The sequence below is a fragment of the Panulirus ornatus genome, chromosome 48 (assembly GCF_036320965.1).
Source record: "Panulirus ornatus isolate Po-2019 chromosome 48, ASM3632096v1, whole genome shotgun sequence".
In the NCBI taxonomy this organism is placed as follows: Eukaryota; Metazoa; Arthropoda; class Malacostraca; order Decapoda; family Palinuridae; genus Panulirus; species Panulirus ornatus.
This window is the reverse complement of record NC_092271.1, coordinates 14419484-14436130: the sequence shown is the minus strand read 5'-3', so window position 1 is coordinate 14436130 and position 16647 is coordinate 14419484. Positions and strand designations below refer to the sequence as shown.

The following is a 16647-nucleotide window of genomic DNA, read 5'->3' as shown; positions in this document are numbered from 1 at the left end:
GTGGAAGAAGAAAGTTAAGAGTAAATGTGAATAAGAGCAAGGTTATTAGGTACAGTAGGGTTGAGGGTCAAGTAAATTGGGAAGTGAGTTTGAATGGAGAAAAACTGGAGGAAGTGAAGTGTTTTAGATATCTGGGAGTGGATCTGGCAGCGGATGGAACCATGGAAGCAGAAGTGGACCATAGGGTGGGGGAGGGGGCGAAAATTCTGGGAGCCTTGAAGAATGTGTGGAAGTCGAGAACATTATCTCGGAAAGCAAAAATGGGTATGTTTGAAGGAATAGTGGTTCCAACAATGTTGTATGGTTGCGAGGCGTGGGCTATGGATAGAGTTGTGCGCAGGAGGATGGATGTGCTGGAAATGAGATGTCTGAGGACAATGTGTGGTGTGAGGTGGTTTGATCGAGTAAGTAACGTAAGGGTGAGAGAGATGTGTGGAAATAAAAAGAGCGTGGTTGAGATAGCAGAAGAGGGTGTTTTGAAATGGTTTGGGCACATGGAGAGAATGAGTGAGGAAAGGTTGACCAAGAGGATATATGTGTCGGAGGTGGAGGGAACGAGGAGAAGAGGGAGACCAAATTGGAGGTGGAAAGATGGAGTGAAAAAGATTTTGTGTGATCGGGGCCTGAACTTGCAGGAGGGTGAAAGGAGGGCAAGGAATAGAGTGAATTGGAGCAATGTGGTATACCGGGGTTGACGTGCTGTCAGTGGATTGAATCAAGACATGTGAAGCGTCTGGGGTAAACCATGGAAAGTTGTGTAGGTATGTATATTTGCGTGTGTGGACGTATGTATATACATGTGTATGGGGGGGGTTGGGCCATTTCTTTCGTCTGTTTCCTTGCGCTACCTCGCAAACGCGGGAGACAGCGACAAAGTATAAAAAAAAAAAAAAAAATATATATATATATATATATATATATATATATATATATATATATATATATATGTGGGTAGGTTGGGCCTTTCCTCGTCTATTTCCTTGCGCTACCTCGCTGATGTGGGAGATGGCAAATAAATATAATGAATAAATATCATTATTCTATTATCATTAAAGTTAACCACCGTCTCCTGGGTAAGCAAAGTAGTGCAAGGAAACAGACGAAGAATGGCCCAACCCACTCACATACACATATACATACATAAACGCCCACACACGCACATATACATACATATACATTTCAACATAAACATACATATACATGCACAGACATACACATATATACACATGTACATATCCATACTTGCTGCCTCCATCCATTCCCATCACCACCCTGCCACACATGAAATAGCATCCCCCCTCCAGCGAGACAGAGCCAGGAACAAAAAAAAGGCCACACTCATTCACACTCAGTCTCAAGCTGTCATGTGTAATGCACTGAAACCATAGCTCCCTAACCACATCCAGACCCCACAAACCTTTCCATAAGTTACCCTAGATGCTTCACATGCCCTGGTTGAATCTAGTGACGGCACATTGACCCCAGTATACCCCACTATTCTGATTCACTGTATTCCTTGCACGCTTTTCACTTTCCTGTATGTTGAGGCCCCAATCACTCAAAATTTTTTTCACTCCATCCTTCCACCTCCAGTTAGGTCTCCCACTTCTTCCCTCCACCTCTGACACATATATCCTCTTGGTCAATCTTTCCTCACTCATTCTCTCCATGTGTCCAAACCACTTCAACACACTCTCTTCAGCTCTCTCAACCACACATTTTTTATTACCATACATCTCTCTTACCTTTTCATTACTTACTCAATCAAACCACCTCACACCACATATTGTCCTCAAACATTTCATTTCCAACACATCCACCCTCCTCCGCACAACCCTATCTATAGCCCGCCCAAGCCTCGCAACCATATAACATTGTTGGAACCACTAATCCATCAAACATACCCATTTTTGCTATTCCTGGGGATAAGGGGAGAAAGAATACGTCCCACATATTCCCCATGTGTCTTAGAAGGCGACTAAAGTAGGCAGGAGTGGGGGCTGGAAACCCTCCCCCTTTTATCTAAATTTCTATAAAGGGAAATAGAGGAAGGAGTCAAGTGGAGGGTGTTCATCCTCCTTGAAGGCTCAGATTGGGGTGTCTGAGTGTGTGTAGATGAACCAAGATGAAAAAAAAGGAGAGACAGGTAGTATGTTTGAGGAAAGAAACCTGGATGTTCTGGCTCTGAGTGAAACGAAGCTCAAGGGTAAAGGGGAGAGTGGTTTGGGAAAGTCTTGGGAGTAAAGTCAGGGGTTGGTGAGAGGACAAGAGCTAAGGAAGGAGTAGCACTACTCCTGAAGCAGGAGTTGTAGGAGTATGTAATAGAGTGAAAGAAAGTAAATTATAGATTGATGTGGATGAAATTGAAAGTGGATGGAGAAAGATGAGTGATTATTGGTGCCTAAGCACCTGGTCATGAGAAGAAAGACCATGAGAGGCAAGTGTTTTGGAAGCAGCTGAGTGAGTGTGTTAGCAGCTTTGATGTACGAGACCAGGTTTCAGCGTTGGGTGATTTAAATGTGAAGGTGAGTAATGTGGCAGTTGAGGGTATAATTGGTGTACATGGGATGTTCAGTGTTGTAAATAGAAATGGTGAAGAGCTTGTGGATTTGTGTGCTGAAAAAAGACTGTTGATTGGGAATACCTGGTTTAAAAAGAGAGATATACATAAGCATACGTTTGTGAGTAAGAGAGATGGTCAAAGGGCATTATTGGATTTTGAGTTAACTAATAGGCCTGTAAAAGAGAGACAACCATGGCGACATCACATATCCCTACTGCAGACCAATCTTCACTGGGAACCAAACATTCTTCTCTCTCCCTACTCATACATATGACTGCTTACATTCTTGATAAAAACTTTTCACTGCTTATAGCAGCTTACCTTCCACACCACATACTCTCAACACCTTCCATAAAGCATCCCTATCAACCCTTTCATATGCCTTCTCCAGATCCATAAATGCTACATACAAATCCACATATTTTTCTAAGTATTTCTCACACACCATCTTCAAAGCAAATACCTGATCCATACATCCTCTCACTTCTAAAACCACAATGCTCCTCCCCAATCTGATGTTCTGTGCATTCCCTCACCCTCTCAATCAATACCCTCCCATACAATTTTCCAGGACTACTCAACAAACTTATGCCTCCGTAGTTTGAACACTCACCTTTATCCCCTTCGCCTATGCACAATAACACCATACATGCATTCTGTCAATCCTCAGGCACTTCACCATGATCCATACATCATTAAGAATCCTTACCAACCAATCAACAACACAGTCACTCCCTTTCTTAATAAATTCAACTGATATACCATCCAAATCTGCCACCTTGCCAGATTTCATCTGCAAAGCTTTCACCACCTCTTCTCTCTAAACCAAACCATCCTCCCGGCCCTTTCCAAAGGGGTTGGAAATCCTCCACTTCTATTTTACTTTTCCAAAAGAAGAAAGACAGAAGTTGGCCAAGTGAGGATCTTTCCCTCTCAGGATCAGTCATCTGTTAGTGATGCTACCTCACAATGCAGTAAATAAGAGATTGGGTTGACCTGATCACATTCACTACACAATATCACAAGTGAACAGTTCTTTATGCAATGCCAGAGTTACCAGGAGGTATGACTAGAAGCTAAGCAACAGAAAAAAATTGAGAAAGAACATAGAGAAGTGTTATTTTAACATACAGTAGTTGGATGCTTAAAACAGACTAAACAAAGATATTGTGAACACTGGCTTTATACAAAATACAAAAGGATACTTGATGTAAAGACATCTCAAGAAATGTGGCCCCACAAGTACAATAGCTTCTCCCCATACTGTGCAAACACAATTATGGAACAACATACTTTTTTCTTTGGTACTAAATGCACCCAACCTAAATGAGCACAAATTCATACTGTACTCTAATACTTGTACAGTATCAACAATTTTTTTTCATACTTGGTTGCTATTTCCTGTATTAGCAAGGAAGGACCAAGCACAGATGTAGAAAGGCCACATCCACTTAAATCCATTCTCTAACTGTCATGTGTAATGCACATGTAATGCATCCAAACTAAATGAGCTCAAATTCATGCTGTACTCTAATACTTGTATATTATCAATCATTTTTTTCATACTTGGTTGCTATTTCCTGTATTAGCAAGGTAGGATCAAGCACAGATGAAGAAAGGCCACATCTACTTACATCCATTCTCTAACTGTCAAGTGTAATGCACTGAAACCACAGCACCCTATCCAGAAGTAGGCCTCTAAGACCTTTCCATTACATTTCAATTCCTACTAAATGTAAACTCATACATTATGAAATGAGGGAATGGTTTCACATCAAAATTACACAAAAATTCTAAACGTGATGGATTTTTCCATAAACATTATTAAAAAATACAGTGCTGTGCACATAAAAAGTTCCATAATGGGATGAATATATCAATGAAGACTAAGGAAAATGGGGAAATGGTGTCACCAAAAGATATTAGGAATTTATAGTAATTTCTTTTTCGTCTGAGCCAATGGGGCTATTTCTTTGTTCCTTGCACTACTCACTAAAAAAAAGAAATGGCAAACATGAATATTGGAAAAAATCTCAAATTTTTCACTAAAAATTACAATTTTTATATTTTCTATTATACTTTGTCGCTGTCTCCCGCGTTTGCGAGGTAGCGCAAGGAAACAGACGAAAGAAATGGCCCAACCCCCCCCCCATACACATGTATATACATACGCCCACACATGCATATATACATACCTACACAGCTTTCCATGGTTTACCCCAGACGCTTCACATGCCTTGATTCAATCCACTGACAGCACGTCAACCCCGGTATACCACATCGCTCCAATTCACTCTATTCCTTGCCCTCCTTTCACCCTCCTGCATGTTCAGGCCCCGATCACACAAAATCTTTTTCACTCCATCTTTCCACCTCCAATTTGGTCTCCCTCTTCTCCTTGTTCCCTCCACCTCCGACACATATATCCTCTTGGTCAATCTTTCCTCACTCATCCTCTCCATATGCCCAAACCACTTCAAAACACCCTCTTCTGCTCTCTCAACCACGCTCTTTTTATTTCCACACATCTCTCTTACCCTTACGTTGCTCACTCGATCAAACCACCTCACACCACACATTGTCCTCAAACATCTCATTTCCAGCACATCCATCCTCCTGCGCACAACTCTATCCATAGCCCACGCCTCGCAACCATACAACATTGTTGGAACCACTATTCCTTCAAACATACCCATTTTTGCTTTCCGAGATAATGTTCTCGACTTCCACACATTCTTCAAGGCCCCCAGGATTTTCGCCCCCTCCCCCACCCTATGATCCACCTCCGCTTCCATGGTTCCATCCGCTGCCAGATCCACTCCCAGATATCTAAAACACTTCACTTCCTCCAGCCTTTCTCCATTCAAACTCACCTCCCAATTGACTTGACCCTCAACCCTACTGTACCTAATAACCTTGCTCTTATTCACATTTACTCTTAACTTTCTTCTTCCACACACTTTTCCAAACTCAGTCATTTATGAAAATGAATAATATACTTTTAGCTTTAAACTGCTGTATACTTTCTTGGTATGCTACAGACTGTTCATGGAGATTTGTTAGTTTCTTAATCATTTCACTATGCTCAGCAGAAAGAAAATCCTTATCTTGTTGGAAAAACATTGAAGAATCAAGTAAGTGTTCATACTGATCTTGTAGTGCTAGGAAAAGTTGACGAGTATGATTCACTCTGAAAAGAGGAAATAAGACAATCAATAATCAAATTTGAAAAACTAAAATCTTTTAGCAGGGGATGCCCTCAGAAAACAGAATATCTAAGGCCAACATCAACATTATGAGATCAGTAATTCATAATTGCAGATAATGTAAGTGCTGATAATGGCATCAGGAATTCCATGGTTATGGTGAAGCACTGTATCCCTGCCTCATCAATATAGGGAGCCACAATCAGTTGTGGGAGGTTAATGGGGGTATGCACACGACTTTAGAGCACAACTACAGACTTAGTATAAATCATATAACGAAATAAGCAACCTATACATTCCTAAAATGACCCATGACCCCTGACTCTCTCTCACTTACACCCTAATGTTAGTTATAAGAATAAAGACTGGAGCTGGTGAGACTAGAATATGTGATATGTAGATGTGGAATACTGACTCGCAGCATAGAGTATACACCTAGAGAGGTTTTCGAACCGAGTAAAACATCTAGAAAAGACATAAACAGCATACTAAAAGTTCTTGACCCATACAAGGATCATGGTGAGAGTTTCTCCCATGCACTAAAAACGTACCCAGATATGAAAGATAAACTTCTTAAAATTCATATGCCAAACTCAGCTATGAGAAAGGATGCCAGGAACAGGCACTGAAACAAATATCTGATTCACAGACAGGTGTAGTCTGCAAGGTTAGGGAAACAATAAAGAAAACACAGCACTAGTGTTGCCCTCTACCAGTGGTCCGGTAAGTGTGTGGCACAACAGGCTAAGAAGTGACACTGGAGTTCATCAGTTATGGAGACTCTTCTGCCATGAACAACCTCTTGAGGGAGTTCCCATAGGGAATGGGTGTCAGAGATAGATAGATAATTAGAAAGCAAACAGATGACTTTCTATGTAAGGGTTATTACTTAAATGAATGAAAGCTTGCATGATTCAGGGAAAAGGGTCATGTGTACCAAAATCTTTACATTTCTTTAAAGAGGGAGTAGAAATATGGTGAAAGCTCGTTCAATGCACAGATGATCTTATTGAAAGGAACTAAGGATGTGTGTCAAAGGAGCCTTCTCTACATGGGTCAAGATGACTGGTGGAGTGCCCCAATGTTCCATTTTGTAATATTTTTTTTTCTTGATCTATGCAAATGACTTGCCATCCCATTGAGTACAAATAGAAAGGTACACTACACTTTATATGTACTTCACTACAAGTACACAACAAAACATACTTATAGAGAATTTAAGCTCACTTGGCACTGATCAACTCCCGTTCCTGGTGCTCCTTCAGTAGACTTTGGGAAAGATGTTCAGAGTGCAGCTGTAAGTCCATCAGATTATGTCGCTGATCATCAATGATGTTCCTTGTCTCTTGGAGCTGCCGCTCTAAATTCTTAGCTTTGATCTACAAAGATACGTATTCATCAACAGTACAAATAAAAAAGATCTTAGTACAGACAATCTATAAACATGGAATCAAACATTTAGAAAATCTGCATATTTCACCCATATTTAGAGTAGATGACTGATCAGAATCTTTTGCCTACAATAATACAAATATAACAAATGATATGGAAATTAATATGTATTCTTTTTTCTGCAGCAGTATTTCAAACTTAATCCCCCATCAAATTGTCACAGACACAACCTGAAATTCAAGGCTCTCTGCCCACATTTTCCATTCTTCCCTTCCTCACCTTGAAACAGCACTCTATGAGAATCTGAAACAGCATTTGATTCATGAGTTAAAACACCATTTTGCCCCCCCAAAAAGAGATGTGTTTAAGATTAACCCCCTCTGACTCATGAAACCAACAGATGCTTGTTAACAGAGCTTTATGATAAAAAGCAAACTCCCTATCGTCTTCACTTTCACTTCTGGTCTACTGATATATTAAATGAGTATCGCTGTCAATGAGTATCGCTGTCTTTTATCTACAGGTTCTTCATGACATTTAATCCTGGATGGAGAATTTTGTTATGAATTCAGAACCTGTGAGCCCAGTGAAAACACCAGCATTAGATACCAAATGAAGATAGGCATCTTGGGATTTATTTTGATTCATTAACCTAACCATTATTTCTATGTTTTTCTATATCTGGCCTTTATTCTTTTTTTTTCTTTGAACAACAGAAAACAAACATGACCACAACCAGTCTTTTGCCTTCAAACAAGAAAATAAAATAAGGAAGGTTTGAAATCACTCCCAAGGAAAGTGTCACAGTATTTTGGAAAAAAATGTTGGGAACATATGTCTGGATTTGCAAGAACAATTCTCTAATGAGGTAATTCAATAAAGGATGAAAAAATTCTTAGCTTTTGCAAAAAGCAAAGAAACCTGGTTATTAAGAGTTATATGCATTATTGGGCTAAGCACAGCACCAAAGATCTTAATCAGATTAAAATCAGACCTCTAAACCATACTGATCATAATAAAACATTAATTGTGACATAATCCAGTTTCTCTAACACCAGCATACTCAAAAAGAAGAATTCTTCAGGCAGTGATGAGTAATCATAAATGTTTTTCCAAAATGAAGGTTTCATCTTAAATGTGGGAAAACCTCATCCTTTTATATAATTAGTTGACTAGTTCACAGTCAACTACAGCTCCTACACAAGACCTGCTTATTCAGCAGCAACTGCTACCTGCTGAATCAGAGAGCAAACAGGGTGTTAGAATCTCCTGTTCTTGCTCAGTCAATGGTTAAACCCCATGTTGTCATTTCTTATTTTCTCAAAAAAAAAAAAAGAAAAAAAATTGAGACTAATAACAAAAACTTTGCCAACTTTGGGATAAATATCATTATCATCCATCATTCATCTTTACCAGGAGTCACACTTTAACCTTCAACTTACCCTTTGCTATAACTTTAAAATTCTAAATTAAATGCTCATTAATCATATAATTATTTCCCACATCTAAAAAACTCACAATGGTACATGGATGTGCCATCAGGTACATCCTCTAAAATATTCTAAGTGATGTACTGAACATAGTATCTTAAGTTTCAGAAAATCAATTAAAATCCATTTTTGGGTCTACAGATGATGTTCTTCTGTTGAGGGTGTTTTGAAATGGTTTGGTCACATGGAGAGAATGAGTGAGGAAAGATTGACAAAGAGGATATATGTGTCAGAGGTGGAGGGAACTAGGAGAAGTGGGACACCAAACTGGAGGTGGAAAGATGGAGTGAAAAAGATTTTGAGTGATCGGGGCCTGAACTTGCAGGTGTGAAAGGCATGCAAAGAATAAAGTAAATTGGAACGATGTGGTATACCAGGGTCAACGTGCTGTCAATGGATTGAACCAGGGCATGTGAAGCGTCTGGGATAAACCATGGAAAGTTCTGTGGGGCCTGGATGTGGAAAGGGAGCTGTGCATTATTACATGACAGCTAGAGACTGACAAAAGAATGGCCCAACCCACCCACATACACATGTATACACATAAACATCCACACACGCAGATATACATACCTATACATCTCAACATATACATATATATACACAAACACAGACATACATATATATACATGTACATAATTCATACTGTCTGCCTTTATTCATTCCCATTGCCACCCCGCCACACATGAAATAACAACCCCCTCCCCCCGCATGTGCACGAGGCAGCACTAGGAAAAGCCAACAAAGGCCACATTCGTTCACACTCAGTCTAGCTGTCATGTAATAATGCACTGAAACCACAGCTCACTTTCCACATCCAGGCCCCACAGAACTTTCCACAGTTTACCCCAGACCCTTCACATACCCTGGTTCAATCCATTGACAGCACGTCGACCCCAATAAACCACATCGATCTAATTCATTATTCCTTGCATGTCTTTCACCCTCCTGCATGTTCAGGCCCCGATCACTCAAAATCTTTTTCACTCCATCTTTCCACCTCCAACTGGGTCTCCCATTTCTCGTTCCCTCCACCTCTGACACATATATCCTCTTGGTCAATCTTTCCTCACTCATTCTCTCCATGTGACGAAACCATTTCAAAACACCCTCTTCTGCTCTCTCAACCACACTCTTTTTATTACCACACATCTCTCTTACCCTTTCATTTCTTACTCGATCAAACCACCTCACACCACATATTGTCCTCAAACATCTCATTTCCAGCACATCCACCCTCCTCTGCACAACTCTATCTATAGCCCATGCCTCGCAATCATATAACATTGTTGGAACCACTATTCCTTTAAAAATACCCATATTTGCTTTCTGAGATAATGTTCTCGACTTCCACACATTCTTCAACGCTCCCAGAACTTTCGCCCCCCTACCCCACCCTATGATTCACTTCCAATTCCATGGTTCCATCTGCTGCCAAGTCCACTCACAGATATCTAAAACACTTCACTTCCTCCAGTTTTTCTCCATTCACACTTACCTCCCAGTTGACTTCCCTAATGTACCTAATAACCTTGCTCTTATTCACATTCACTCTCAGCTTTCTTCTTTCACACACTTTACCAAACTCAGTCACCAGCTTCTGCAGTTTCTCACACGAATCAGCCACCAGCGCTGTATCATCAGCGAACAACAACTGACTCACTTCCCAAGCTCTCTCATCCACAACAGACTGCATACTTGCCCCTCTTTCCAAAACTCTTGCATTCACCTCCCTAACAACCCCATCCATAAACAAATTAAACAACCATGGAGACATCACACACCCATGCCACAAACCAACATTCACAGAGAACCAATCACTTTCCTCTCTTCCTACATGTACACTTGCCTTACATCCTCAGTAAAAACTTTTCACTGCTTCTAACAACTTGCCTCCCACACCATATATTCTTAATACCTTCCACAGAGCATCTCTAGCAACTCTATCATATGCCTTTTCCAGATCCATAAATGCTACATACAAATCCATTTGCTTTTCTAAGTACTTCTCACATACACTCTTCAAAGCAAACACCTGATCCATACATCCTCTACCACTTCTGAAACCACACTGCTCTTCCCCAATCTGATGCTCTGTACATGCCTTCACCCTCTCAATCAATACCCTCCCATATAATTTACCAGTAATACTCAACAAACTTATACCTCTGTAATTTGAGCACTCACTTTTATCCCCTTTGTCTTTGTACAATGGCACTATGCAAGCATTCCACCAATCCTCAGGCACCTCACCATGAGTCATACATACATAACATAACCTTACCAACCAGTCAACAATATAGTCACCCCTTTTTTTATAAATTCCACTGCAATACCAACCAAACCCGCTGCCTTGCCGGATTTCATCTTCCACAAAACTTTTACTAACTCTTCTCTGTTTACCAAATCATTCTCCCTAACCCTCTCACTTTGCACACCACCTCAAACAAAACACCCTATATCTGCCACTCTATCATCAAACACATTCAACAAACCTTCAAAATACTCACTCCACCTCCTTCTTACATCACCACTACTTGTTATCATATACAGTATTAGTGTAATGTATAAGAAATCATATACAGTATTAGTGTCACAGTGTCATAAATCTTTATCATTTTCAACATAATTGCCGTTTCCTGCATCGAGGTAGCACCAGGGAACAAATGAAGAATGGCCCAACTACTCATATACACATATACATTTTTTTTTCTTTTTTTTTTTTGCTTTGTCGCTGTCTCCCGCGTTTGCGAGGTAGCACAAGGAAACAGACGAAAGAAATGGCCCAAACCACCCCCATACACATGTATATACATACGTCCACACACGCAAATATACATACCTACACAGCTTTCCATGGTTTACCCCAGACGTTTCACATGCCCTGATTCAATCCACTGACAGCACGTCAACCCCGGTATACCACATCGATCCAATTCACTCTATTCCTTGCCCTCCTTTCACCCTCCTGCATGTTCAGGCCCCGATCACACAAAATCTTTTTCACTCCATCTTTCCACCTCCAATTTGGTCTCCTACTTCTCCTCGTTCCCTCCACCTCCGACACATATATCCTCTTGGTCAATCTTTCCTCACTCATACATAAATGCACATATACATACATATAAATATCAACATATACATACACAGATATATACATATATACACATGAACATATTCATACTTGCTTGACTTCACTCATTCCTGATGCTACCCTGCCACAAGGGAAATAACATGGCTATGCCCCACTTTAGTGAGGTAATGCCAGGAAACCAAACAAAATGGCCACATTCATTCACACTCATTCTCTAGCTGTCATGTGTAAAGCATCGAAACCACAGCTCCCTATCCGCATCCAGGCCCCACAGACCCTTCCATGGTTTACCCGAGATGCTTCACATGCCCTGGCATCCATCTCAACAAACTTAGCAATGGTGATATTAGTATATGTTTATTATAAAGGGTATGCAGTATATCATCATAGAAGAATCATCTATTTCCAACTGCATACAAAAAATTTACAACTAAAAACTGTAACAAAAATTCAAAATTACTGATCTAAAATATGTACAGCTATGCAACAGTACCCATCTTAATAAACTTGCAGTAATAGTGATATTGGTACAAGTATTATCATTTGGTCTATATAGTATCATAGAGCAATCATTTAAAAACAGATGTGGGGAAAAAGAGTAAAAGTAAAAATGCCATAAAAATCTACAACTACTGCAAATATTGTAAGGCTGATGGCCAGTTGTATGTGCCTCATTCACCTCAGGGATACCAGGAGGGCTCACCACCTTGTCATCCTGTGCACAAAAGTTTTAATCAGCATAAAACCCATGACTAACAATTTTCCTGGGTAAGCCTAAAGACAATAAAGTTTAAACTGCAACATACCCTGCCTCATAACTTGGAAAAGTTTAACTTTGGCCATGAATTTTTGTACATTCCTAGCCCTTAAACAATTGAATAGCAGAAGAGTACTTAGAGTACTCTAACATGATTTTCAGACTGGCTCATAACTCACAGAAAATTCCACCTTTGGCCAAGGAGCATAATACAGATATTTATGATATTTTCCAAAAAACTTTTCCACCCATTCTTGCTTCAATCTCAGTAATTATGTTATACTTTGCACAATACTGCTCTGTACTTGGACTTACCTCCACCTTAATCATCTTCCTAGAAAAAGTAGTCTTTTGACTACATAAGCAGTGAAAGAAGTGACAGTCCATTTACATGAAAGATGACACAATTCTTCAGAAGAGTGTGCTTTTCTTTAACCCATCTGATCAATTTTTCTCACTGGGAGACTCTCTAGCTTGCTTTTGCTCCAAATTTGTAAGCTAAGATGGTTTTATAATTCTTGGCAAATCTGATCCTAGGTTCACCTCTTTCTTAAGTGGCTTTGTCACTTGATAAGATTCAGGCAGCTACAGACTATCTATACAATCCACATCTGAAAACTGGGTCCCAGCACTAACCCCTAAAGGACACCAGTTATCTTAAAAAGACTCCCCTACCAATTCTCAAGTCCTTCCCCATCAAACAACTATCAATCCACTTATGAAACAATCCTCTGATACCAGTTTGCAAATCTAGCTTTATTATCAATCCCTGTAGAACACAGTGTCAAAGCACTAGTAGACTTCACTATGTCATCTTTGGTATCTAAAAGAGCTTTAACTGCCTCAACAAAAATAGAAGGAAGGTGTGATGAGCTGAATGAGAGCCGAATGAAAGGGTCTTGGGAGGTGAAAAAGCTGTTGTTTGCTGATGACCTGGCACTGATGGCATATTCGAGTGGGAATCTAAAGATGGTGTCTGAATTTGGGAGTGTGTGTAAAAAGAGATGGATGAGTACAGAATACAAGTGAATAAAAGCAAGATTACTAAGTCCATCAGTAAAGACATGACAGGGCATCTGGAGAGTGAGTCTAGATGGAGAGAAATTGGTGGAAGTAAAGCGTTTTATATACTTAGGTACCTAGGGAATGGATAAGGTAGAACAAAACCATGGGAAATGATTGAGCTACAGGGTGGGTGAGGGGCATAAGGTCCCGGGTACATTGAGGAATGTGTGGAAAGGTCACCGTCTTACAGGGCAAAGGTGGGTATGTTTGATGGCAGAACAGTCTAGTCAGTGTCAAATGGATATCATGTGTATGAACATATACATGCATTTGCTTACCGTTTCATCGTTTCTTAGTAACAATATATGCTCAAAGTTTATTTTCATAAAGTAAATACTGCACTAGTTTGTTGAGAATGTGATTTCCCATTTTTTTCTCTGATCAGGAATGTACTACAGCAAACTGGTTACAAAGCACAATGCTAAAACACTGACTGCAGCACATTGTTAAGCTCTTAGTAACCGAGTGATAAATATACACAGTAAAGTAAATCAATAAAAAATCTAAGAGCCAGAAAAAGCCAGTTTGCTACCAAACAGGTGTCTTCACAGCATGTGATCCCACAGAAATCTGATGAGCTTATAAAGTTAAGTCTGTGATGGTCTCAAACTGACTAAGGGCAGGCTGGAAACAAGCAATTTGCTGCAACCAAGGTATAGAGGTTAGCAAATAGTGAGGTAGTATCCAACACAATAACTCACAAGCTAATGGGACAAACTTCAGAGGATAGAGGGGGGGATAAAAAGGAGGGGCATGATGAAAACAACGAAAAGGTGAAAATAATTTGACAGGAGGACGACGAAGAGGAAAAGTCAAGAATGTTAAGGATGAAAAAAAGAGAGAATAAATGGGGAAAGAAGGAAATAATCAAAAAGTAGGATGAAGAAGAGATGGAAAAGTTGAGGGACAGAGAGCGAGTGGAGGAGCTCATATGAATGAGTAGGGAAGTACAATGAATAGAGATGATACTGAGAACATATTTCTAAAATCTCATATTTCCCTAATCTGTAAAATCACACAAGGTCTAAAGAAAAAAAAAATCATGTCAAACATCTATCTTAATAAAGTTAGGTTTCCTCTACTTGTAAAAACATGCCAAAAATATAGAGAAAGCAAGAGTGATAAAACAGTGAACCCAGTAATGTACATTTTAAACAATATTACTGAGCTCACCTGTTCCACTATAGCTGCTCCATTGATTTTGTTTTAATCTGATGTTGCACAAATTCAATACAATATATAGAAAATATAACAAAAAGGAAGAATTCTACTAAAAATATGAATAAGTAGAGTGGAATGAATGGAGTTCACCAGTAATGAAACTCTTCAGCCATGCCCCCCATTGAGGGAGTTCCCAGGGGATCAGGCATCAGAGGTATAGAACAATAGACAGATAAAGAGACAGATTGATAGATTTATAGAATGAAGAAAGAAATAAGGGGGGAATGAGCGATTTGGTACGGAAGGGAATCCAAAGGAAATGAATTGAGGAGTGGCAGAGTGGGTGAAATGTAATACTTTGAGGTGGTTTGGGCATGTGGAAAGAATGCAAGCCATGGAGTTTACAAGAAGAGTATAAAAAGATACAACTGAAGAGGTTAGTGTGAGAGGAAGATCACCTGTGACATTGGAAAACAGAGTTGAACAGTACTAGAGGGAAAGAAATGGTGGAAGAATGCATGGAATGGTAAATGCAAGGGAGGAAAGTAAGGACATAGTGAAGACTATTTTGATGTGACCACTCTAGTGATGGGAGTTCCTATGGGAAATGGGCATCAGAGATGCAGGATGATAAAGATATGGTAAGAAATTTCTAATAACTTATGTGCATACTTTAACCAAAGACTGCCTAAGCTATTATACAATCTTCACATATATGCATAAAACAAAGTAATTACAATTCAAAAATGCCTAGAGAGGTGAATGTAAACTGATATGCAACAACATATGCACAAACTTTGATCAGAAAATTATATCTACACCTTGACTTTACTTACCCATCAAATTACATTTCAAGTCTTGATCTTACTTAATCAGAAAAGTAAATGCCAAGCCATGACTTTTTTTATTTTCTCATAACACAGTGAAAACCAACTGTCTTCTTTACAAAAGTTTTCCATTACTCATGAAGCAGAACAACCCATCAAAAAACTGATAGAAATAAAAAATATAAGATCCTGCCATTAACTACAGGTACTTACAACTTTCAACCAAATGATACACAAACATGATCTTCATAATGATTATATGAATACTCATTCTTTTATCTTTTTACCTCCGAGTTAGCTTTCCAGCGAACAATATTTTCAGCTTCCTCCTGAAGCTGCTTGTGAAGGCTAGTCATTTCTTCTCTAGTTCTGTGTTCTTCAACTGCATCTGTTTTAAAATATGAGTAAATAATGGAATTTTTATGATAAAAGGAAGACTAGTATGTATATTTTTTGTATAGTATAATATCATAAAACAAAATAGACACAAAAAAGAATGTTTCATCCAATTTCTAGCACATCTTTCACATACAATACAGTTCAGTGTATTTTCAATCTACTTTATGTGAAATGAACAATAACAAAACCAACTTTTTAGGGATACTGATGGAGTGATAATGTCCTTATTTAATTATGTAATGTGTAATTACTTACCGTATATGTGTACTTATCTACTTGCATAGTTAATACGGGAAAGGAGTTCTCCATTCATTGGGCTTCATATCTCAAAATTTTTACACTACCAAATTCCAAATTTCTGTATACTTATCTGCATTCATTTCCAGCACTTAACTTATTCCATCTATCTACAATTCTAATACTACATAAGGAATTCTTTCATGTTCAACAGGTCACAGCTAGAAATTAAGCAAGAAATGTTGGAAACTAACATTTCTTGCTTAATTTCTAGCTGTGACCTTTGGTACATTTTATTTACACTTTTCAGAGAACTTCTCACTGATAAAACTTTCAATCTGATACTGAAATCTGAAGGATGTAATCAAGTCTCCTGTCACTGTTTTCCATAGTGGGCAACTCTACAGCCTATTACTTTTATATTTAAACAACTCTTATCTCAGGTAAAATCTCTTT

The 16647-nt window shown here is 39.1% G+C and overlaps 1 protein-coding gene across 6 annotated transcripts in view; it reads right to left on the bottom strand.

Moving 5' to 3' along the window:
• LOC139764119 (uncharacterized) overlaps positions 1–16647 on the bottom strand; it is a 181096-nt gene that overhangs the window by 132833 nt on the left and 31616 nt on the right. For all 6 annotated transcript variants that reach the window (XM_071690625.1, XM_071690629.1, XM_071690628.1 and 3 more), the window contains exons 3-5: positions 15843–15943; positions 6997–7148; positions 5563–5753 (exon numbers count right to left, since the gene is read on the bottom strand). In XM_071690625.1, the coding sequence (XP_071546726.1) occupies positions 5563–5753; positions 6997–7148; positions 15843–15943 (444 nt within the window). The remainder of the gene's footprint in view (positions 1–5562; positions 5754–6996; positions 7149–15842; positions 15944–16647) is intronic.